The sequence below is a fragment of the Spea bombifrons genome, chromosome 5, assembly GCF_027358695.1.
Source record: "Spea bombifrons isolate aSpeBom1 chromosome 5, aSpeBom1.2.pri, whole genome shotgun sequence".
In the NCBI taxonomy this organism is placed as follows: domain Eukaryota; kingdom Metazoa; phylum Chordata; class Amphibia; order Anura; family Pelobatidae; genus Spea; species Spea bombifrons.
In genome coordinates this window covers 38,808,772-38,834,199 of record NC_071091.1, presented here as the reverse complement: position 1 = coordinate 38,834,199, position 25,428 = coordinate 38,808,772, and the positions used below count along the sequence as shown (strand labels likewise).

The window sequence follows — 25,428 nt, the reverse complement described above, 5'->3', positions numbered from 1 at the left end:
AGACCTCTCCTTCCCTGTGTCCACAACTGCCAGCAATCCGTTAACTCGGCAGCGGCTAGGCACGGTCGACGAAGCCCACAGGGTTCTCCCGAAAAATCATAATAAAGACACACGGTATCTAAAAACATTTTTATAGAAAGGATCGCTGATAAGTGTTATTTCCTACAAACTGTGAATAATATGAAATACTATTTTTCCACAGAGGACTATATTTGAAGTACTTTACATAACAAACAGCAATATTATTGTGTCATTCACTCGGTCTTTGATATATTTATAGAAACCAACAATTTGTACATATTTCACACGAGAGACATTACCTCTTGATGTTATAATCCACTGCCTTGAGCATATTGTGTTATTTTAATAACCAGGTTTTTTTTGTTTGTTTTTTTTTCCCTCTCCATTTTATACCTATTTTATCATAACGAGATACCCTTATAGATCTTATAGGAAAGCTATTTTATGCAATTTATTTTAGAGTCTAGCTGCAAGGGCCCTGCAGCTGACCCTATTTTTTGTATTTATTTTTTGTATTTGTTTTAATAAATGTATCTATGTTTCTAAACCACTACACAAAGTTTTACTGATTGGATACTTTTAAACATTCTATATCATCACACACACAACACCAGCTGTATTCTAACATACCTTTCAGGGACCTTATTAGAGAACAGGAATTGTTTTTATACTCATTTGCTTTAGGTTGTAAAGGGTACACAACCTTATCTCAATACCAGTTCTCATTTGGTCCTACCCTCTATATTGTTGAGCTACCTATTCTGTTTACACTTGGTTGAATTATGAGGACCTACTTTCTGTGGCTGCTGACATCACTGCTCCTATTCTGAACAAATGGGTCTCAAATTGCCTGGGATCTAACCCTACCGCTGCTAAAACCATGCCCCCCAACTGTCCAGATTTACGCGGGTCAGTCCCGATTTCGGGTCTGTGTCCCGCCTATCCCTTCCTCTGTCCCGCTTTGCTGCAGCCTGTAGAGTAGCTGGGAGATCACAATCTCCCTCTAGTTGTTTCATTAGAGAGCGCAAGGTCTGTCACTTCAGACCTCGCTTTATTGCTCCCTCATCACTACACGCCGGCTATTGCTGCCGAGCACGGGAATATGACATCATCCCTACGCTCGGCAGCAATAGCCAGCGCGTAGTGATGAGGGAGTAGTGATGAAGCGACAGACCTCGCGCTCCCACCAGATACAGGATGGAGGCAGAAGGATGAAGAATGGAAGAAGAGGTACGAGATGGTGGGAAAGGGTGGTAAGGGCAGTGTACATGTATGTGTGTGTGTAAGGGCAGGGTACGTGTGTGTGTGTGTGTGTGTAAGGGCAGTGTATGTGTATGTGTGTGTGTGTGTGTGTGTAAGGGCAGTGTACGTGTATATGTGTGTGTAAGGGCAGTGTATGTGTAAGGGCAGTATATGTGTGTGTGTAAGGGCAGTATATGTGTGTGTGTAAGGGCAGTGTGTGTGCAAGGGCAGAGTGTGTGTGTGTGTAAGGGCAGTGTACGTGTATATGTGTGTGTAAGGGCAGTGCACAAGTATATGTGTGTGTGTAAGGGCACTGTACGTGTGTGTATGTGTGTGTAAGGGCAGTAGACATGTGTGTGTGTGTGTAAGGGCAGTGTCCGTGTATGTATAAGGGTAGTGTAAATGTATATATATGTGTGTGTGTAAGGGCAGTGTATGTGTATACGTGTGTTTATGGACAGGTGTGTGTAAAGGCAGTGTATGTGTGTGTGTAAAGCCAGTGTATGTGTATATGTGTGGCAGTGTGTAAGGGTCCTGGAAGGGAGACTAACATTAGCCTTTTTTCATTTTAAAAAAATCTCTGCTGCTGTGGACTACTCTTCCAATGATGCTCAGCCAGCATTATGGTGGACATCTGCCTGGCTGAGAATCATGGGAATTTTTGTTCACAGCTAGCATCTGCAGCTTTACTGTTGCTGCACTTCCCATGACGCTCAGCTAGCAGCATGGAAGTAGTATGTCTGGCTGAGCCTCATGGGAATTCAATTCCAAAATAATGCCCCAGCGGGGACAAGGGTAAGTTATAACTAAAAACAAACCAATCCCGTTACCGGGATCAAAAATACCCTTATTACCCCACCCTAAAACATAACTTTTATTAATGTATTTGTTAAAAGGTATAACCGAAAAAAAGAGGTTTAAAAACACCAGTGTCACCAGTCCTACCATGAAAGGTATACGTCACTGTAACATAAGGGCATATGCCCACAGTCGTATAACACTAATAATATCAAATCATATATACTGTTGATGGCTGCAGTCCTAACAACAGAAATAATTGAATTATGACCAGTGACACAGGCTTATTAAAAACTCAGACAAATAGCCCCCTGACATGTTTCGCTCCTCAGAGCTTCATCAGAGGTCACGGGAATTCAATTCAATCTGTTGGTTATTTTTAATATGAATGACTGCTGACAAAAACGAAGTGTGTTTTCAGTGGCGATGCAAGCACGACATTGTAAAGGGCAATTGCTTGTATTGGTGAGTTCCGCGAGAGAAAAAAAAAAAAGTGTCCCTCTTTCACATTTTGAAATGTTGGGAGGTATGTAAAGATTTGCTCAGAACTGCCCTGAATTGGAATATTGTAAGGAGGGCCCATTCTTATGTACTAGAAGCAAGTCTCCCCATTGGGCTGAACTTCTAAAAAGCCCTTAACTGTTCTCAGTGGGCACGCTGGACCTAAAGATGCTTGTAGTGTTAGCCATCTACCCTGCCCCTGTTGGTCGGTTTTAGACCTATGTATGCAGCATCTCACAGTGGTATCAGATATTTGTACAAATTTTAATAGCAGCCCTGACATAGCTGTCTTCTTGAACAGGGCTACCAGTTCACCTATCATAAAGGCTCCATAATAAGCAAGTTAGAAAGATGCTGTGATCAGGGCAATTTCATGTGCATTTAAGCACATTTTTTAATGCTACAATTAACAGCCCCATATGCTCTGCGTCAATCGGTTGTCTCTTGTCAACTCTTTCTTTTTGTGATCTCCTCCAACCCTTCATGTTTTTTTTTTAGTATGGTCTACCATACTCTTTACTTTACTAAAAAAGGATATGGCAGCTAAGGTTTGCTCCTACCCTTGCATCCCTGGAATGCTCCAAAACCTACCGAACCCTCAAGAAACAGTTGTAAATCTTGACTGGATTCCACTTTGTCGAATCTGTTATAATTAGCCAGAAACTGGTCCAAAACTGCCAGTTCTTGCTTTAGCTGGTACGATTAAAGATCGCTTTACATAGGGACTGGAGTTTAGTAGACAACCTCTGCCGCTACCCGGCACTTTCGCTGGGACTTCTATGAAGGAGCACCGGTCTTACATGACCTTCCACGTCTCTGTCATAGAAGTCCCATCGGAAGTGGCAGACAGCAGCAGAGGTTGTCTACGCACATTGTCTACGTCCACCGGCTGCCCCCACTAGACTTCAGGGAGTCTGGAGCACGGGGGGGCAAGTCTGGGGATGCATTGGCAAGTCTGGGGGGTAGAGTGATATATCTGGGGGGCAGAGTGCCATATCAAGCAGTATAAGGCATGTCAGGGGTATAAAGCATATCTTTTACGGGGGGACCTTAAAATGGCCATTCCAAGTTTCTGTTTGTATATAACATATGCTCACTAACTGCATAATAGATACCAAAAATCTTGCAATACGTGTATTCCTGTTTATGAGATAAAATACTATTTTACCATTCCACTCAAAAAGCACTAAATTGTTTTTCTATTCACTAAGCTGTATTTTGGCAAAATATAAAAATAACTAACTTACACGAAAGTCCACAGGACTGGGGACAAAATTGCTTCTTTACACCTGTCCCCCAGGCAGGGGTGACAACTTATATGCTGTCACCTGCGGCTATCAAAATGTAAAAGTCACACGCGCTTGCAAACAACTTGTGTATTATTTCATTTGTGTAAGACATCTTAATGGACAAACAAAACAGTAAACATGATGAGATTGTTTTACTAGTAACATTACAAAGGTGATTATACTTGCAATTAGCATATACATACCCTAGGAACAGCTCATTGGTACTAGAGACAAGGAGTTATGACATCTCATTGGCCAACTGCTTTTTTTTAACAGTCAAAATGTCATTAATGTCATCCAGCCAGGAAACAAAGGACTATTCTTGTAATTACAGGGATTTATGTTAATAGCATAAGCTTTGCAGCATGTTAGTGTTCACATATTTGTATAATTGATGTTACGGCTGCTTCTCTGGCCTTTGCCTGTTTTTCTGTCAGTTCGGGCTTGGGTTTACTGAGCAAAGCGTAGTGGCTTCAAACCAACCTCCATCAGCTCTTGTGGCTAATGTATGTATCAGAATAAGATGATGTATAATGTATTAAATCTGGCAGAAAGACCACATAAGCTATTTGTTTAAAATATTTGTCATGGCTTTTTAAATCACTTCTGCTGTGTAACATCGATCTTGGAATGACTGTCCCATCATTTGATGACAATTGATGTGTCTTTTGGAAGAAACTTTGATAGTAGAAAGTCTATCCTTAATTCAGAATGATGGCTGCATAATAGTTTGTGGTTTAGGAGCATATGTTGATTATTAACTTGGTTGCTATGGCAGCAATAAAACACACACATATCACCCGCACTATTCTCCATTCACAAGGCAAACATTTTCTGATCAAATAAGCCATATTGAGGTTACAATGTTAACTATTTACAAGTGCTATTTTACCCAGGTCACAAGTTAAATCAGTGGGGATGTTTTAAAAAGACAACACCCTACATATACAACACTTAAGATATGGTGATTCAATTTGGTGGTTTCTTTTTGTTATGCATGTATTGTTTCACTGAGCACATTTTTTAGGTTTTTGCAACAACTTTGTGAATCACCTCCTATGTACTCAACTTAAAGGAATATTTTGCTGTTATCTTAATTCATTGATGCATACATTGCTTTAGATTTGCGAATATTATAACTTCTTACATTTTGCTGCTGGTACAAAGTTTGTTATATTTTACCCTAAGAATCTACACACATGGGAGCTCTCTACTATCAAACATACAATGGTACCAGAAAAAGTAGTGAATCCAACAATGTTGATAGACAGGTTAAGATGTGGAGGTCAGAAGATGGGTAATACATGTTTGGGGTTTTTTTTGTATCAAACATTTATGTAAATACACTTAAAACTCCACTTTACCTGAGGTGAAATGATCATTAGAAATTTTCAATACACCGTGCAACATGTGAGAGAATTTTAAAATGCCAGTAACGTGTCATCTTTGTTTAATATTTCTTAATCATGGAACAAATAGTATCACTCTTAGAACATCTTTGTAAAGAATTCTCATAAATGACCACTCCTTTTTTTTAGCCTAAAAACAAAAGCTTTCATTTTATAGATTTTACGGGCTCTAAGCCAAGAAAAAAAGGCTTAGCTAGGAATTGAACCCCCACTGCTATGATGTCAAAGAAAGCAGAGCTAAAGTTTTAACTAACACACATCTCTCTGGTTCTTATCCTCACATAACCCTTTGCATGATTTTAGCAAGCAGCCTCTGGTAAGGCAATCACAGCTAATCAAACAATTTTATCGGGCGCTCACTGGCTATGCTCTTGGACGTCTCATATTCTTCTACTGCTCCAGACAGAACATTTGCAAAATATATAGATTACATATCCGTTTGGCTTTAAACCAGGCATTCTTATTTTTTCTTCATTGTAACCTGCTTCATACAGCTAAAACATAACTACTTCAGTGGTGTAAAAGGCTTATACTCCAATTCTAAAGAATATTTGTTTTTACTACACCACACTGCATATACCGCACACATTACCCATCGTCTGCATAGAACAACAACAAACTTAATTATTTGGAACTAAATTGACAAAGTTTATAGTATATCAAACAAAATATTACAAAAAAAATATCAAAACAAAGCTGTTGTTCTGAGTTTGTTTAACATGAGGATTTCATTTGGTCCTTCTGGAATAAATTACATCCCAGGGTTTTTGTCATCGTGATGAGAGTCGTTGAAGGCTTCAATCGGTTGCTTAACATAAACGTGGTGAAAAATCAATGTGCCACATTTGCCATAAGCTTCTCACGAATTGAGCAACATGCCGAAACGCTCAACAGAGCTTCTATGAGGCTGGCTTGGACTGAGAATCCAATATAGCTCATCACCTGTGTCCCCTACCAGAAGGTCCAGTCTTATCCATTTTTCTGAATAATGTGCTAAGATACAATATTTCAACTTGATGCCAAATACATTTAACAAAGGAAGCATGAGTTTAACATTCAACCCACCAACCCAAGCACAACACCAGGGCCAAAAATGTATGTCCGTTGTTATCAAGCTCGCTGGTGCAGAACCCTAGAAAGAGCTGCAACACATTAACAAACCTTTGCCTCAAATTTCTGCTACCGCTGCTCTTGGAACAATTTATAGAACAGAAAAATAATTTTCTTCAGCCGTTTATCTACTAAAGTAGTAGCTGAATTGTGAATATATTTGCCAAATAGCTAGATCAATAGAGGTTTTTCTGAAACTTTTGCCAAAACGTGTGGACATGCTAGCTTGTGACCATCAGTATTTGAAACGCTTTCCAGATTTCACAAAACTGAATAGTCTACACTCACTGGCCACTTTATTAGGTACAGTGGTTCAATTGCTTCTTAACACAAATAGCTAAACAGCCAAACACATGGCAGCAACTCAATGCATTTAGGCATGTAGATGTGGCCTAGACAACTAGCTGAAGTTCAAACCGAGCCTCAGAATGGGGAAGACAGGGGATTTAAATGACTTTGAACGTGGCATGGTTGTTGGTGCAAGAAAGGCTGGTCTGAGTATCTCAGAAACTGCTGAGCTACTGGGATTTTCATGCACAGCCATCTCTAGGGTTCACAAAGAATGGTCCGAAAAAGAGAAAATATCCAGTGAGCGGCAGTTGTGTGGACGAAAATGCCTTATTGATGTCAGAGGAGAATGGACAGACTGGTTCGAGATGACAGAAATGCAACAGTAACTCAAACAACCACTCATTAGAACCAAGGTGTGCAGAATACCATCTCTGAATGCACAACACGTTGAACCTTGAAGTAGATGGGCTACAGCAGCAGAAGACAGCACAGGCTTACCAATATTGGACAAGACTGGAAGAACATTGCCTGGTCTGATGAGTCTCGATCCCAGCTGCGACATTTAGATGGCATGGTCAGACTTTGGCGTAAACATGAAAGCATGGATCCATCCTGCCTTGTATCAACGGTTCTGGCTGGTGGTGGTGGTGTAATGGTGTGGGGGACATTTTCTTTCCACACTTTGGGCCCCTTTTTAACAATTGAGCATCATTTTAACGCAACAGCGTACCTGAGTAGCGTCCTGGAACAGCTAACACCCACAGCCAGGGGTGACGATCATCTGGATAAATTAAGAGAGAGGGAGACTTTCTGGATTTGCAATTTAGGCACCATGTGTACCCATGGCCTAAACAAGACACCAGGCTTTAAATAATTAAATATACTATATGATATATACATGTGGGCCTCTGCATTGCCTCAATAATACATCGGATCTAGTATTTTTCTCTAAATAATTAAGCTTTTTTTCTTCAACCTATTCATATCCTCATATTCTATGTATACATTGTTATGCATGTAGTCATAATTTTTCATACATATATTTTTCCTCTCATAGACCTTTTTCTGAACTATTCTACCGTACAATTCCTACTTAGTAGACAGGGAGCCTGCAAAATGTATTGGGCTGCATCTCTTGATTACAAAAATGCACCACATGCATAGGTTTTTGTATTTTTTTCTTTTAACCCCTTAAGGACCGGGCTTATTTTTTCTTTTTGTACCCTTTGGGACCAAGGCTGTTTTAACACTTTTGCAGTGCTTGTGTTCAGCTGTAATTTGCTCCTCATCCATTTAATGTACCCACATGTTATATATTGTTTTTTTAAGGACAAGATGACCAAAAATTCCTTTTTCCTTAATACAGTGGCAGTACGAGTGGGTAATGTCCTTTTCTTAGGGACAAGTAGAATCTAAAGATACAGAGAAATTAAATACTCCGGAGCCCCTCCTCCTTACCCATAAAGCCTGAGCCGACCGCAGGAAGTCAGTAGGTAACAAGACACACACAAAATAGCTTGCCAAAATAAATTTATTCTACCACAACTGGGGAGGGAAACCTGTACTGCCACTGTATTAAGGAAAAAGGAATTTACGGTGAGTAAAAAAATTTCCGTTTTTCCTGGCATACAGTGGCAGTACGAGTGGGATGTAGCAAGATCTCGGTAACTGGGAGGGAAAACACATCAGGAGACTACCGCCTGGAGCACCTTACGCCCAAAATCCGCCGCAGAGGAGGAGAAAATGTCTAGCTGATAATGTTGAACGAAGGTGGAGAACGAGGACCAGGTAGCTGCCTTACAAATGTCCTCAGGTGAAGCTGCAGCCTTTTCTGCCCAGGATGCTGCCATGGCTCTTGTGGAATGGGCCCTAATGGGCCATTGCAGAGTGAGGTCATTGAATTGGTAGGCCATACTGATGGCGTCCACAAGCCGTCTGGAAATGGAAGATTTTGAAGCCGCTCTCCCGGCTGAACGCCCGAAAAAATTTACAAACAGATGGTCCAAGGTACGGATGGAGGAGGTACGGGCAATATAAATCTCCAAAGCCCTTTTGACTTCTAACGTGTGCCATGCAGATTCCTCAGGAGAGGAAGGACACGGAAAAAAAGTAGGAAGAACTAAGGGCTGATTGATACTGGACCTGGAAATGACCTTAGGGAGAAATGAGGGTTTGACATGGAGAACAACCTTATCATCATGAAAAATGGTGAACTCTTGAGAGGAAGAAAGAGCCTGGATTTCTCCTACTCTCCTAGCCGAGGTAAGAGCCACCAGAAAAACCGTTTTCAGCGAGAGAAGCTTCATGGACACTTCTTCCAGAGGTTCGAAGGGCGCCGAACATAGAGCTCGAAGAACAATGGTAAGATCCCCTGACGGAAAAAAAGACTTCCTAGGAGGACGTGGGATAGTGGCGGCCTTAAAGAAACGCCTAATCAGAATGTGAGAGGCCAGATCAGAAAGAAAAAAATGACTAAGGGCCGAGATCTGCCCTTTAAGGGTCGAGAAACTAAGGCCCAAAGCCAGACCCTCCTGTAAAAACTGAATGATAGAGTTAATGGACGGAGGAAAAATCGTAAGATTCCTGGCGGAGCACCACAGGAGGAACTTGGTCCACACCCGGAAATAAATTCTTGACGTTGAATTTCTCACCGATGTTAACAGAAAATCAGAGATATCGTCGTCCAGACCCTGGTTATGCAAAATCAGCCTTGCAACAGCCAGGCTGTCAGTCGGAACACTTGAAGGAGTTCCGGACGAAGGTCGATGTTCTTCAATAACTGTGCTGAAATCGGCAGCTCCCGATGCAAGGAATCAAAGCCACCGGAGGGAAGATGTAGGCAAACCGGAAATTCCACACCATGGAAAGACCGTCCAGAAAATGAGGCGAGTCCCACCTGTTGAGGGACGCGAACACCGGAACCTTGCGGTTTCGTCGAGTCGCCATCAAATCCACTTCCGGGAGACCGAAGCGTGCCACCAAGGTACAGAAGGTTTGTGAGGTCAAAGACCATCCTGTCTGAGACCACATTGCCCTGCTTAAATCGTCCGCGATTAGATTGTAGCGGCCTTTGATATGAGTCGCCGAAATATCTTCCAAATGAAGTTGGGACCACTCCATAATAACTGCACACAGGATCTGTAGACTCCGTATCCGCATCCCACCTTGTTTGTTGATATAGGCGACGGCCGAGGCGTTCTCTGATTGGATCTTCACCGCCTGACCCTCTATGTAGGGCCCGAAGACCAGGAGAGCCTGAAGAACTGCCTTCAGCTCCCGGAAATTTGACGAGCGGACAGCATCCACTGGAGCCCAATCTCCCCTTCGAAAAAGGGAACCCAAATGGGCTCCCCATTCTCGGCCGGAGGCATCCGTGGTAATAAGTATCCAACTTCTGGGTCGGAAAGAGAGACCTCTGGCGAGATGGGTCGACTGTTTCCACCAATTCAGTATGGATAGGACCTGGCCACTTATTGTGAAGGAAGTGTCCAGGTCCTCTTCTTGCTTGGACCAGTTTGAGAGAATCTGCCACTGTAAGGGACGAAGTTGAGACCTTGCCCAAGGTACCGCCGGGATAGAAGATGTTAGCAGACCCAGGAGGCTCATAGCCTTCCTGACAGAGCAAGTTGGACACCTTTGAAGTGCCGCTATCTCTTGTTTTATCTTTATCCGCTTGGGTTGTGGAAGATAAACGCAAAGGGACATCGAGTCCACCAAAAACCCCAGGAAAAGAATCCTGGTAGAAGGAATGAGGAAAGATTTTTGCTTGTTTATCAGCCAGCCGTGTTGTTCCAGAAACCTCACTGTTGTGGAAAGGTCTAACAACAACTTCGCCTGTGAACCCGCCATGATCAGCCAATCGTCTAGATAAGGAATGATAGAGATGTTCTGTTCCCTGAGGTGAGCCGTCAAAGGACAAAGAATCTTTGTGAAAACTCTTGGGGCTGATGACAGACCGAACGGCAGGGCCTTGAATTGAAAACGATGCACCCCCGGTTGACCCGCAGAGCAAACCTGAGAAACTTCCTGGACGCCTCGGCTATAGGGACATGAAGGTATGCCTCTTTCAGGTCTAAGGTGACCATAAAATCTCCCTCTTTTAGAACCTGTGTGACTGAGGTGATGCTTTCCATACGAAAACGCTGATAGGGGATACAGCGTTTAGGTCCAGAACCGGACGAAAGGAGCCGTCCGGCTTCGGAACCAGAAATAACCGGGAATAGACTCCTTGGAATTTTTGGTGAACAGGGACCTTCTCTATAACTCTCTTTTCCAGAAGCTTCATGCTTCTTTTTTGCCGAGGGATAAGACGAAATCAGGAACTGGCGGACCGGAGGATGAATGAACTCTATCCTGTAACCCTCTGAAACAATCTGTCGAATCCACTGATTTGAGTGGTCTGTTCCCAGGAGAGTCTGAAGTGCCGCAGGCGTCCTCCTACTTTGTCAGAACTTCCTCTTGTCATTTTTGTCATCTTGTCTTGTCCTTCCTCATTTTTTCTTTTCCATGGGGTCTTTTAGCCCGGACAGCTCACCAATAGGGAGAGTAGTCTTTTTGGAGAGCTGAGCAACTTGAACATCCACTTTGGGGGGGCTCATCCCAAGAATATTCCCCCTGAAGCCTGAACAACTGCTTGAATTGTTTGGAAATGAAAGCCCGCTTCCCCGGGTGCTTCCATTCCCTGGCAATCAGGTCATCCACTCTAGGCAGCACAGGGAAACCTTTAATTCTTCCCACATCATCCTCCAGGAGTAGACGAGTCACCTCCTTGGTGAATTTACGGAGGTCGTGGGGAGGAAAAACCATCTCATCCTCCGAACTATCACTTGATGATGAATTTGAGGAACGAGAGATCTCACCAGAGGAAAGGTCTGATTGAGAGAAAGACCTGGACCTCTTGCGCTTGTGGGTAGAACCAACCTTGACTTTCTCCTGGGTTTGAGCTGCCGAGAATTGAAAAGCTTCAAATGTCTGAGCCAAATTTTCCTGGAACCACCCAAGGAAAGATTGGTTTTTTTTTGGAGGGAAGAGGAGCAGAAAGAGCCAAGATAAAGAAATATCTTACCCTAACCACCTCTGAACCGTGTGGGGGGGCTGGTGACACGGTTGCACTGTACTGACGAAAGCTCCAGCAGTCAGACAGGAAAGCGCTTTATAAGCAATTTTAAAATTGCCGCCCTCCGGAAGATCCGAATCGCGCATGCTCAGTAGCGCGATCGGATCTTCAGTGGAACGCAACGACACCCGGGCATGCATTCCACCAGACTGCGCATGCTCCCACTTCCTTGGACAAAAGGAAGAAATGCATACATCCTCCGTAACGCGAACCGCTACGGAGGGAAGACCTCTCTCTGCTCACCACCCGGGGAGCAATCGGAGGCATCCAAAACCCCCAGGCAGCAACCCGTGCGCCTCACCAGCTGAAGAAAATACTGGACTCCTGTCCGGACCGAAGATTCCACTCTGTCCGTCCCTGAAACGGACAAGAAAAAAACTGACTTCCTGCGGTCGGCTCGGGCTTTATGGGTAAGGAGGAGGGGCTCCGGAGTATTTAATTTCTCTGTATCTTTAGATTCTACTTGTCCCTAAGATAAGGACATTACCCACTCGTAGTGCCACTGTATGCCAGGAAAAAACAAACAAACCACCTTTTATGACTTTTCTTTGAAAAATCTTTTACTCACATACAAAAGGGAGTAAAAAACTAGCTAAATAGATTCTTCTATTTGTCCTGAGTTTAGAAATACCCAATGTTTTTATGTTTTTTTTGCTGTTTTTTGTAAATTATAGGGCAATAAGTTCAAGTAGCGTTTTATGATTTCCAAACCTTTTTTTTTCCAAATCTGGTCATTCTGCCTCTATCTCCTCTTTGGAACATCTTTGAAGCCGGCTACTTCAATTTACCCCATCAAACCATATATTTTTGAAAACTAGACACCACGGGGTATTTCAAATGCTGGCATTTTAACCCTTTCCATGCACTAATTATACAACCACACTTTGTCAAACTTTGTAATAGTCTTTTTTTCTCACAAATTGTAATTTAGTTATAAATATAAAAGTCCTTGTATATGTCACTGTCAAACAACACCCCAATATGTGTTCAGCAACATCTCCTGAGTACGGTGATACCACCCATGCATAGGTTTGTCAGATTGTTTGGCTGGTAAAAGGCTACTTTTGGGACATGCGTAATTCAGGTGGTCATTTGATCATTCTGCCTCTATCTCCTCTTTGGAACATCTTTGAAGCCGGCTACTTCAATTTACCCCACCAAACCATATATTTTTGAAAACTAGACACCCCAAATTATTTCAAATGCTGGTATTTTAACCCTTGTATGCATGAGATTCTACCAGTTGCCTTTGCCAAAGTTTAATTTTGTATTTTTTTCACACAAATTGTACTTCAGGAATTAATTCATAGCTCCTGGTATGCGTCACTATCAAATAACACCCCAATATGTGTTCAGCAACATCTCCCGAGTGAAGTGCATGGGTTTGTCGGGTTGTTTGGGATTTAAAATGCCACATTTGGGAAGTGCGCTTTTTTCTCCATTTTGGTCAGTCTTTGCCTATGTCCTATCTTTGACCCCAGCCACTCCAATTTACCTCATAAAACCATTCATTTTTTATTAAATTAGACACCCCTTGGGTATTTGAAATGCTTTTATTTTAACTCTATGTTGAGATTTTTTGAGAAGATAAAGCGCTAATTTTAGCACTTGCTCAAAATACCGTATTTGCTCGATTATAAGACGAGGTTATTTTCAAAGCAAATGCCCTGAAAAAGACCCCTCGTCTTATAATTGGGGTCGTCTTATAATCAGACCTCAAATAGGTCTGACTATGAAACTAAGACCCAGATCCCCTGCAGAGCTGCAGGGGACCTGGATCCTCCTGTCTTATGCCCCCCCAAACTTACCGATGCTTCCGATTCCTCGGTGTGTAGCCGGGCCATTGCGCAGATGTTCCCCGGCTGTCAGTGAGAATTCCGTACAACAGAACTCTCCTCCCTGACAGCTGGGGAAGGTCTGCGCGATGGACGCAGACAACCCCCGCTGCTAACCGCACCTCCTTCCGGCTGCAGCGGAAGTTGTCTATGCTGCCCCGGCTACACACCGGGGAATCAGAAGCACCGGTAAGTTTGGGGGGGGGGGGAATGAGGGCATAAGGCATTTCTGTAGGCAGAGTGCTCTGTGAAATTGCCTTTTAACCCCCTTAATGCCACTCTGCCTCCAGAAATGCCTTTTAACCCCTCTATACACCACTCTGGCTTCTGAAATGCCTTATACATCCCTATATGCCACTCTGCCCCATAATATGCCTTTTAACCCCCTAAATGCCAGAGTAGCATTTCTGGAGGCAGAGTGGCACATAGGTGGTCAAAAGGCATATCATGGGGCACAGTGGCATATAAAGGGTTAAAAGGCATATCATGGGGGACAGTGGCATTTAGAGGGTTAAAAGGCATATCATGGGGCACAGTGGCATATAGGGGGTATGAGGCATTTCTGGGGCAGAGTGGCAAGCCTGGGGGTAGATGTGCATAATTGGGGGGCAGGTTGGAAAATAAAACCAAAATATTTTTCTCAATCATAGCTTTTATTTAAAACAAAAAATAGTTTACATGAATTAACATTTACTGGTAAAACATTTTTCCTATAGGGTCGTCTCATATTCAGGCTTTTTTTTCCTAAATTAATATTCAGATTTTGGGGGGTCATCTTATAATCGAGCAAATACGGTAATAAACTTTATTTTATTGTATTCTTTTTTGGACTTTTTTTTTTTTTTTTACATTTTGCTGGTACTGGATGGTTCCTCTGGTGACATCACTGCATATTTATTTTTAAATGTTAGCACTTTTTTTTCATATTTTTTTTTATTATTATTTTAATATTTGACATTGTGATTGGGAGTGATTGGCTTCATTGACTTGCATGGTTGAATGCAGTACCTATATTCAACCTGAAAGTGGAGCCAGATTCTCAGGAGGGTCTGAAGAGGCTCTCCTGAGGATTCGTTTCAACTTGATTGTTTTTTTTGTTTTTTTAAATGACGCCGCCCTCTTGCAGATTTACTCGCATTGGCGGATGTGAGCGAGGCATTCCAGCGACACCATTTATCGCCTCCTAAACTCTTTTAAAAGGGGTGTCCGCCGCCATACAGTGTATGGCGGATGTTGACGCCCCGGGGAGGGGCCAGACATGGCCCTTGATGCTGATCTCTGTGTTACTGAATGCCTCGACCGTTTAAGCGAGGAAAGTGATCGTTGATCACTTTCTAAGCTTATTTAATTTAATGACAGTTCAGGGCCGCCAAAGGTTGTTAACTGACCATTTTTGCATCACGGCCCTGAACCGTCAAAGGTCGTTAAGGGGTTAAATGTACAGGGTTTAACTATAAGACATGCTCATTTTACTGCACAATAGAACACAAAATAGGGCAAGATAAGCACACAGAAAATAAAGGGTTAAATACATTTTCATAAGCATGCCAGCCTTTTGCTTTCCTCGTCTCTTTTTTGGGCCACAACTCCCATGACTGTGTGCGTGTAGGGTATTTCTTTTATTGATTTTATTTGCAGGAGGTGCACATTTTTAGGTATCTTTTCTGAAGCTTCCGATCAGCAGCACCATCACTACATGAGAATGGAACATAGCGCTCACTGAGTATGCGAGGCATCCATTCATAAAGGAAGTCTCGGGTGGACTAAGAATCACACTGGACTAAGAATGCTGGCCGCCCCCCTGCCCCAGGATCCACCAGGTAGCAATGTGCACAGGTGATCGCAACCCAACTTTCTTCATCATGTTCCATGCCATCATGATAGGTTTTTGGGACAATTTTTTTTGTCATGACAGCATGGGTTTAACAGGTTAAAATTCTCTATAAAAAATAAAAATAAAAACCAAAAAAAAAAAAAACCTTACACACACCCATTCTCTTTTATTGCCCAAAAGCTATTTTTAGTACTTCATGTGGATTCATTTCAAAGTATCATCTTTTTTCCGAACTTTTTGTGCCCAACATTTCCTGTGTTTATAAATATTTAAAATAGTTAAATGCCCTAATGCTTGTTGTGACTCTCAAAGACTGTACAATAGCTTGCAAAGACAGAATTTAGCACCACAAATATGTATTTTTATATTTCTGACTCCAATTAAGTAAAATTTGGAGCCACGCATTGCTTGAGTATTGGCGTTAGAAGATTACAATTCTGTCTCATTTAAGCCTCACCCCCACCCCATCTGACTTTATTGAAACCAGGAAACACGAGCATGTAGACCATAAGCCGATTTAAGCAGGAATTCTTATGTTATACATCACCTATGTTCCGTTTACCCATTGTACAGTGCCATGTCATATGATACTATATCAATCAAAAACAACCTAAGCTCAATAAGGCAGCAGACAATGCATGTATGCTAGCAAAACATCACTGTTATGTGACTTGCTGCTGCTGCTGCATCCATTAATTTCTAGAGATGAGACCAATGGATCTTCCACTGTATTTTTTATTTTTCTGTCACTTGCACAGTCTTTTCCTCCCCCCCAGAATGTATTTTATTTTTAAATACCAGCCTTTGGGCTGGGGCCCATAGAGTACTTTTATTATTGGCCTCACAATTTGCTCTTAACAGTGGCCGTGTGCCTATTACCTTTTTTTCCAATTTTTTAAACTGGAAATTGCCCCAGTGGAGACGAACTCCTCAGAAGACTCAGCATGTTGTGGTTGGGAAAGCATGTTTTGCTCTATGTCTCCTGGTAACCCCTGTAAATACCAGTGGTTGCCCTTCTTACAGGGATGACCAAGCATCAGCTGGCTCTGGAGGCTGTTCCATTTGCCACCAGTACAGTAAAAAAAACAAAAAGGAAAAGATGATTTGGGGATCCAGAGATACGAAATGGCTCTTATGGGAACTTTAGTTTCACCTGTCCACTGTCTTCCCTTAATAACAAAGCACTGCACCTCAGCTTTTAAAAACTATAAAATGCCTAAGTGGTGAATGTAAGAATGTAGAGGTGGCTACAGGATAACTTCTTCCTTGCATATCCATTACATCAAATTCATAGATCAGGACTAAATTAGTTAAATGTACATTTAACTGAAGATGTAAGACGTCTTAGAAAAAGCTGTGCAAGATTCTGGGAAGAAATGGTCACTAAATTGGACACACAGAACAATTTCTTATTTGCTTCTTCAGGACTGAAGTTGTGAACAGTATATAATTACACATATGGAAAGAGCTTTATATTAAAGTAGAACGATTTTGTTTTAAGAAGCAGCAGCCATTCAAAAAACCCCACCAATGCAGTTTTTAGCAAAGCTACATTTATTAATAAAAATATACTAGATTGTGTGCTTGCGGCTTTTCAGTCATGGTAATTGCTTTTTTAATCATAATAGTTTTAGGAGCAATATGGTAGAAAACCGGAGTCTAATTCAACTCGGGGAATGTAATATCTGTGGCTCAAGATGACGGAACCAGCATATCATCAACTGCTGTCTGATTGTTTCCTCCCTTCACAAAGGCCGCCAGAAAAGTGGATTTCATGGGTTGGTCTATCTCTGACTGTACACCTAAAAGCGTGCATATCCAGTATTTTTTGACATACCTAAACATTTTAGAAAAGAAAAAGCAGAACAAGTTTTCTTTACCTTTTTTTTTTTTTAATAAATTAATATCATTCAAAATACAGTGCCAGAACATGATGCAGCTGAACATGCTATACGGATTTGTCATGAAGCACCTGTGCTCATGTTAAATTGGCTGTGGTGCCCCTCTACTGCTAGTGGTTCCTGGGATTGATATTAATGCCGGAGCAGCACTAGGCACAAGCTCTCTTGTGTACAAGAGTGCCATGTAAATGTATTCCTGAACAGTTCTTTTCCCTTCCCCCAGAGAGAGAGAGATATTATTTATATATATATATATATATATATATATATATATATATATATATATATATATATATATATATATATATATATATATATATATATATATATATATATATATATATATATATATATATATATATATATATATATATATTTATACCAATACACAATCACACTACAGTAAATGTTTGTTAAAAAATATAATATATAGACCTGGTAATTCCACACAAAACTTTTTTCCTTGTTTGTATTTTTTTTTTTTCTTACAAATGTGGTTAGGAAAAGAAAAAGATGTTAGCAGCAGGTTTTTGTATAAGTGAGCCTACACAGCTATATGACAAGGTCACGGCTCTGTTGGTTTAATCCCTTGGCTGCAGGGAAACTGATAGGGGGTTTAATAGCTCCATAGGGACCCATACTACAAGGGGCTGGGAAATAGCTGGGATGCCCAGTTCCGGCCATATGGACGTTACAAGGCCCTAATGGAAGACCTGTATTCTAAAAGAGAAGGGAACACGTTTATGGACAACAGATACACATGCGGATTGCACAGCCGGACTGAGCCTGCAGTCACAGACTGACCTGTGTGTTAGCAAATGAAATACTACTCTTCCTGCAGCAAGAAAGACTGGATTTAGCAAAATATATTTATATATATATATATATAACATGTATATATAATATAGATTATGTATTGAAGTGGGGCTTTGGTGATAAATCACTTCATAAAAATAAAACCTGCAGGTTAACTGCATATTTTCTTTACTATTTCCAAGTCAAGCTTGCTCTGGTCATTAGTTGAAATCAAACACCCTATTTCATTACATAGCATTAAAAAGAAAAAGCTTAAGATATGTTCCATTTGAGATGATATTATACAATAAGGACACTGCCTCTGTATCTTTCATGACAAGATATACTATTACTTAAAATATATTTCACATATACATACTTGGGATAAAAAAGCCTTTACAGTGCGTAGGCAACTCGGAAGATATAGAACACAAAGTTATTTTATCAAGCATTATTTTATGTATCTAGAAATACATGGTGGGATCAGGTCACACTGCTTAGAGTAACAGGAACCAATTTTCAGTAATTTATACACTGTTTCAATTGATAAGAACAAAGTGGTGGAGAGAGAAAAAAATCAGAGGGTAACAAATGCTTTTGGTGAACATAATGCTAAGGCTGGTGCCTGTGTGAATTTTATATATACACACACATCGATGAGGAGAGTTTTTGCTTTTCTCTTTCCATTAGCTTTTCAAAATTTTCTGAAAATGGAAGCATATCCCCCTATAAATGCATTAAAGGCTACAAATATGATACGTAGGGCGTAAAAACAAGGTCGAAAAGTAAGCGGTGCAAACTTATTTTCACGGCCCATATCCTTAACAGTATAAAGAACTTGCATTGAGGAACGTAGATCCATGCAAACAGTCTCCGGCATCTAGCCAGCTATACAGAGGGCAACGTAACCATGTCTCCATCAAGTTCAAACTCATCAGCCCCATCCGGTGAGAAAAGATGTGTTGGTGGTTTCCACGGGGACACTTCAAGGCATGAAGGGTACAGCTTGCCTACAGTGCACCGAAACTCTTTGCCTAAATCCCAAAGGACACGCTCTGAAATCTGCTGACGCAAAAACCACTGATCAAGGTCCATGTCATACTGATAGATTGCATACTTGGCTTTTTCATGCATGTGACTTTCTCGGATAAATACACACAAGGAATTGGATACAACAACTGCTCGAACACAGGGATCAGAGTAACGCTTGGCGGGAACGTTAGCCGCTGCGTACCATTCATTTTTATTCACATCATATACTTCAACAGTTATGGAAGAGCCATCCACAGTGTTAGAGTGGTGCCTTATTCCAGAACTGCCACCAGTATGCAGACCTCCGAGGTAGAAGATTTTGTCTTCAAAGGCAGCGGCTGATGCAAAGCATCTACTGGTTTGCCTCATAGCCATTTCCACCCAGATGCCAGACCTTGGAATGTAACAGTATGTCAAATTGTGCGCCATTACATAAATGCAATCATGGACCACAACAGCAGCATTCCACTGCCATGCGCATGGGAGAGGGCTCACCATCGTCCACTCATCTCTCTCGCAATCATATCTTTCCACAGTTCTTCGATTTGGCTCTCCTCCAACACTATCTCCTCCTATTGCATAGATGTATCCATCACACCACACTAATGAAGGTTTTGTACGGACAGACAACATAGGGGTCTTTGGAATCCAGGTATTTTGCTGGGCATCAAACCAGAAAAAAAAATTCACAGTCCTGAAAGCAGCCTGAAGTTTATTTGGCTTGCTGTGATTGCTTTTAGGAGTTTTTAGAGGGACTTGTCCACCAGCTATAAAAATATCATTGTCAGGAGTCACTACGGCCCCAACTTTGTGTAGCTCAGAAGGAGGATTACTAAGCTTGTAAACTTTCTCTGCTTGGGGACTGTAACAAATTGAGGAGAAATAATTAGGATTTTCTGAAGAAGCTTCGATTATAATGATCATCTCCTCTTTAGTCATGCCAAGTCTTGGCTTAAAAAATCTTGGCATAGATTTGTAGAGTCCCTGCACCACCACCGATTTATCATTTGGTGGCAGACCTTGAAACCATTCCCGTTGTATCACCTCAGACAAAGCATCAATACGAAGGTGGCTGAGAACAGTGGACAAATACTGCGAGCGTGACACAGTGTTATAGTCTAGCCAGGACATTGCGGCTTCTCTTACGGTCTCTTCTTTCTCCACATTCAGATTGTCGCTGCTTACAAGGTCAATTAAAAGCTCACTGGACAGTTGCATGAAAGCATCCTGATGGTAGACAGTTGCAAATTTGTGCTCCACCATTCTTTTGGCGCTCTGCTTTAGCTCTTCACAGCTAAACATGTCAGCAAAACTCAGCAGACGTACACAGTTTTTGGCATTGATTTTTTTAATTAGATATTCTCTACACAGCTGCAGCACATCATCTACCTGCAATTAAAAAAAATATATATTCTTACTGCAAATTCCCAAATACTGCACACAGGTACAACTACAGCAATATAAAACTGAATTCCATTTAGTAAAAAAATTTATAAAAAACAGTAACATGCAAATTGAGTAGCATTTTAATAACTTTCCAGGTGGCTCCATGTTAAAGACATTAAGTCAGGTAACAGTTCTGGGTGTCTATGCAGACACTGGATTTATGTGCACAGACACAGAATTTTCCCCTTTTGCTAGGTTCTACACCAAATTATGAGCTTGCCCTGCATGATGCATAGTATAAGATGTGAGATAATGTCATCAAGAACTATTGCACACCATCATAGCCATTTGATGGGAGAATACTCCTGCCTTATCAATTTACCAAATAGGTTAGCACGAAATAATAAAAAAAATTAAACAAATGCACAAGATTTAATTTCAATTGGACTTACACATCTAGCAAGCTATGTTAAAGCATTTGTGACAGATGTGTATGGGGTATAACATTAAAATTACAAAATTGCAATAGAGTTGCATGTAAGTGGTCTCTCTGGCATGATTCATCTTAGAATTCAGCTTAAACAGACATTAACGTTTATGAACTTTTGTAAGGTCTCGAGTACTATTATTCCCAAACATCAAATTGAGGGTTGTTTGTGTCGACAGCGTGTGTATTAAATCAAAAATACAATTCTGTTTTACATATTTACCTGTAAAAAGCATGCAGTCTCGTACAGCTGTTCTACAGTGCTCTCATTTATTGCCAAATTACCCGTGTATGCATATGTTATTATGATTTGCAAAGACGCAGCATCCACATTTCTTAAACGTACATGTGTCTGTTTACTTTCACTCAGTCCACTCATAAACATTGCCCTGAAAAAAAAAGGGAAAAAAATGGGAAAACTGGGCAACAGTGTTAATCTAGACTTTAAAAAGCAAACATGTATCACTTAACTCAAAAACCTGCAATGACAGTAAACCCATACAAACAGGCCATAGGTGCTATATTGACGGTGTATTGGAAATAGTTTGAAATAGCTTTTCATACTGTTTGCAAGCATGAAGATGCCTATGAGTGCTGACCCCACACAGTTGAAGTGAATGCGGATATATACACACCATAATGTGCATACATTTTAGGCAGGTGTGGAAAAAAAACGCTGTAAAAGTAATAATGCTTTCAAAAACAGACATGCTCATGTTTTATTGTTATCATAAACTACAATGCAGTTGGTGGTAGCCTTCAGTAGCCCAATGCCGTTAAAGAAAGAAAGCCTCATTCCTATTCTCAAAAGATAGACGGGGGATGTTAATCAAAATGCCAGTCAATGTCTATGTAACTCTATAAAAACATAAGTATTTGCGTGGCAGCCTGAATATTCTTAAAAATAGGAACGGACACATTTAAAAATTCAGGACCATACTGTTGGCTCCATGTTACAAATAGATAGAGTTTCACAATATAATGCTTGAATTATTACGGGTTGATAAACGTGTCATTCGTTTGAAATACACCCTAAGGCAACACTGATGTAATCAGGATTTATTGCAACCCCCTACACAACTAAACCATTTTTACAGCTGCAATGTTCTTACGACTGTCTGTTATCTTAGTGAGCGAAAAGTCGAAGCACCGCAGATTAAGTCTACTTCCTGTGCAAGCACAAACGTTCGTGTCATCATGACTGCCCAAAACGTTCAGATTTTCTGTGATCCATGAAATGGAACTGTCATAGTCGTGTTTGTTCTTTTTGTTCACACATGAACACATTTTCCACTCCAAAACAATCAATTATGTGAAATCTCTGCAGTTTTGAGCTTTGAGGTGAAAATGTACAGTTTGCCACTTAAAAAATACTTCTGGCTGAAGGCTGGACAAATCTGGGTAGCAGCCAGGACCCAGGACTTTTAGAAGCTGGATCTATTGATTTAGGAGCCATGCGACCAGGCGTCTAGGATCTGTCAAGTATAACTAGACCGATTATCACACTTTCATTTATGTGGCTGGTGCAAAAATGTGCTTTATGGATCTGCTTGCAGTTTATCCACGAATACGGAAGTGTGAATTATTCTTTTCACGTCCCGAGATGTCTTAAAAACCTTTTACATGCATAAATAGTGAGCGTCTTAAAAATCAATGGTCTTTTTTATTATTATTAACAAAAAGTGCCGTTTAGAACTTGTATGACACTTGTATGTCTACATAAGGCCTATGTGTAGCAAATAGATTTATGAGTAAAAGGTATTTCACAGAAAACACAAACACACCTTTTACACACACGTTTTTCTTATCTAAAACCTAGCACTGTAGAGTTACACACGTTTTCGATAAATCTGGCACATGCAAACATTTGACATTTTCCACCCACCTGAAATAAGAGCTGCATGTTGCGAGAACCATTTTGTGACATGGAAATTCAGTGCCCTCAACAATTAATACTATGTCTGTTAGTAGCTGCTGTTCATAGAACAGTTTCAGCTGCTCCAGTAATGAAACTGCATATTCAGTATTGATCTGCCTTTCGTCCTGGGTGGACATGATTGCATTCCATTAATATTTTCTGGGTCCAAAAACAAAATGCACACTGTATATGAAAAAGATATTCAGTGAAAGCGAGGCTTAGGTTACACACACACAAAAAAAAAATCCTGATAGCAGCTACTTAAAGTGAGTGAAGCACCTTAAAACATCAATGCAACAAAGTGCTTCAGATGTCATGATTTTATGATTGCTGTAGACCCCAAAATTTTTTATTTTTTTTTAAATCCAGTGCCAGTTTTCGCAGAGACGTTAGAAAGAGGTGACTCCCGCAAACAGACTCGATGGAATCATAACTGCAGTTTGAATTGCCTAAAAAAGAGGAAATACAGGTAGAAAGTCAGTAAAATAACATAGTAACTGGTAAGTTGTATGTCATTCTGCGCATAAACCAGTGAACTTAGGTATATTCATCAGACCTTGGTTGGTTTAATTTCAAGCCTGCAACAAGTAGGATTAATATATTGATTTGTTTGTTTTGACTTGCTACAAATGTTACAAAGTTATTCGTAGTAAATCTGGAAGATAAGTACTTAAACATTTTTCAGTGTACAACATGGTTTTAGATTTTCCACACAAAACAAAAAAACAAAACAAAAACACACAAACAATTAAGGGACGACATACACCAACAAAAATGTGTTCCCTGAATGCATACTGACAGATAATTCACTTTTTGAGTGCTGTGAAAACGGTCAGTTATATTTAGTGATAACCTTTATTGACCATAAAAAGACCTTGTTACCAGATGTTTGAAGAAAAAAAAAGGCATTTAACCTTATAACCAACATTTTTACGTAACCCACAAGGTTATTTACTGCATTACGTTGGAGCACAACAGAAATACTACTACAGGCCGACACAGCCTTGTGCTCTCACTCTCTAGTACAAACCTACTACAAATAACACGTTATGAAAACTGGAACATGTACAAAAAAGCAATATATTACAAAATTATCTTTGAAACCATATAATAATAATAAAATGGCCAGGTGCGGGCATATGTTAAATTAACGGCTCACACTGCTGAATAGGACTCCGGCGGCTCATTAGATATCAAAGAAGTTTGTGCATTATCTAAGTAAATTGTTACCCGTTACCTTGGTCTTTGGTATATGACCAAAGGCTTTTAAAAAGGTATGAAAGAGGCACACATTTTGCTTCAGTATAGCATTTTCTGCAGACCATGTTGAATTAAAACATAGGGTAGGGTCACTGGATCTTATCTGACCTTTAATTACACTGAAAACGGTTACCACCAACGCACTCCCGATGTGATGACATGTGTGGAATATTATCAGTGTCTAAGGTGTCATACGCTGTTGCGTTGGTAACACAACCCTGCAAGAATTTGCTTATCCAAACGTATCCCTTGCCAAGTGGACAGGAATAAGTATAGGTAATATAAGTCTTTGAATGGAATATAAAACAAAGAAAAAAAAAAAAGGAATTTAAGTCAAATTTGCAAAGGCATTGTGACAGAATGACCTGTCATACAGGGACCCAAGGTACTCAGAGATGGCTCCAGCCTGGCTGCCAAGCAGGCAGGAACTCCATTGTTAAACTAACCCATTAACAGGATGGCTATCAGGGGGAGATTCAGTAGCTAAAGGAGATTAAAGGTTGGGTTGTCTACTTGTTGATCAATGTTAATTTATGTTAATTAAGTTCTGTGGCTATATCAGTCTATGTTTTACAACAATAAACTGTTCATTCCTGCTGTACTCAGTTCAAGGTAGTTGTGTCTACTTATTGGGTACACATAGCAGGGTTCCAAGGTGCGCATGCTGGCTGGTGCTGGAAGTGATTCCGGGGACAACAGGAGGATACATGTGGGTGATCTCTGGTAGTTACTACAGCTCTCTTGGTGAACCAGTTACAGGCATGTTCAAGACAAATGGGCAAGGTGGAGTATAGGAGGAAATCAAGAGGACGGTATAATGTTCCATAAGAGCCTCACCAACAAGGAGTATCTTATTGGGCATTTTTTTTCTTTAAAACAAAGCAATGTTTTAAAGCTGCATGAAGTAAGCACGCTGGAGGTCTTGTTATAGACTCCCTTCCCTTTAAATTTCACGCAAGCTCACACTCGAGCTAGCTGTTTGCGAACACACAACTCAAATGCACTGGTAAACTAGTGCATTCAGCCAAATGTATTTCCTGCAAACCAAAATGCTGGGCTATGCGGCATGAGTGCAATTTTTACAGAGAATCTCTTCACTTATACACAGAGAAAGTAAGCAATGTTAATAAAAGGTAGCCACTGCGTTATCATATGCATCACGATGACTGGAGTTTCCTTTTAAAGGCATATGGGACTTTAGGT

At 40.7% G+C, this 25,428-nt stretch overlaps 1 protein-coding gene across 2 annotated transcripts; it reads right to left on the bottom strand.

Moving 5' to 3' along the window:
* Nucleotides 1–18,578: 18,578 nt before the first annotated feature.
* KBTBD2 (kelch repeat and BTB domain containing 2) lies at nt 18,579–23,297 on the bottom strand. 2 transcript variants are annotated; one of them, XM_053467633.1, is made up of 4 exons: nt 23,245–23,297; nt 22,933–23,148; nt 21,271–21,436; nt 18,579–20,563 (listed from the first exon to the last, which is right to left on the bottom strand). In XM_053467633.1, the coding sequence occupies exons 2-4, from the start codon at nt 23,100–23,102 to the stop codon at nt 19,031–19,033; spliced, it is 1,869 nt and encodes a 622-aa protein (XP_053323608.1). In that variant the 5' UTR covers nt 23,103–23,148; nt 23,245–23,297; the 3' UTR covers nt 18,579–19,030. The 2 variants fall into 2 exon arrangements, with proteins under 2 accessions (XP_053323608.1, XP_053323607.1); XM_053467632.1 differs by having other exon boundaries at nt 22,933–23,278.
* Between the last annotated feature and the right edge of the window lie 2,131 nt (nt 23,298–25,428).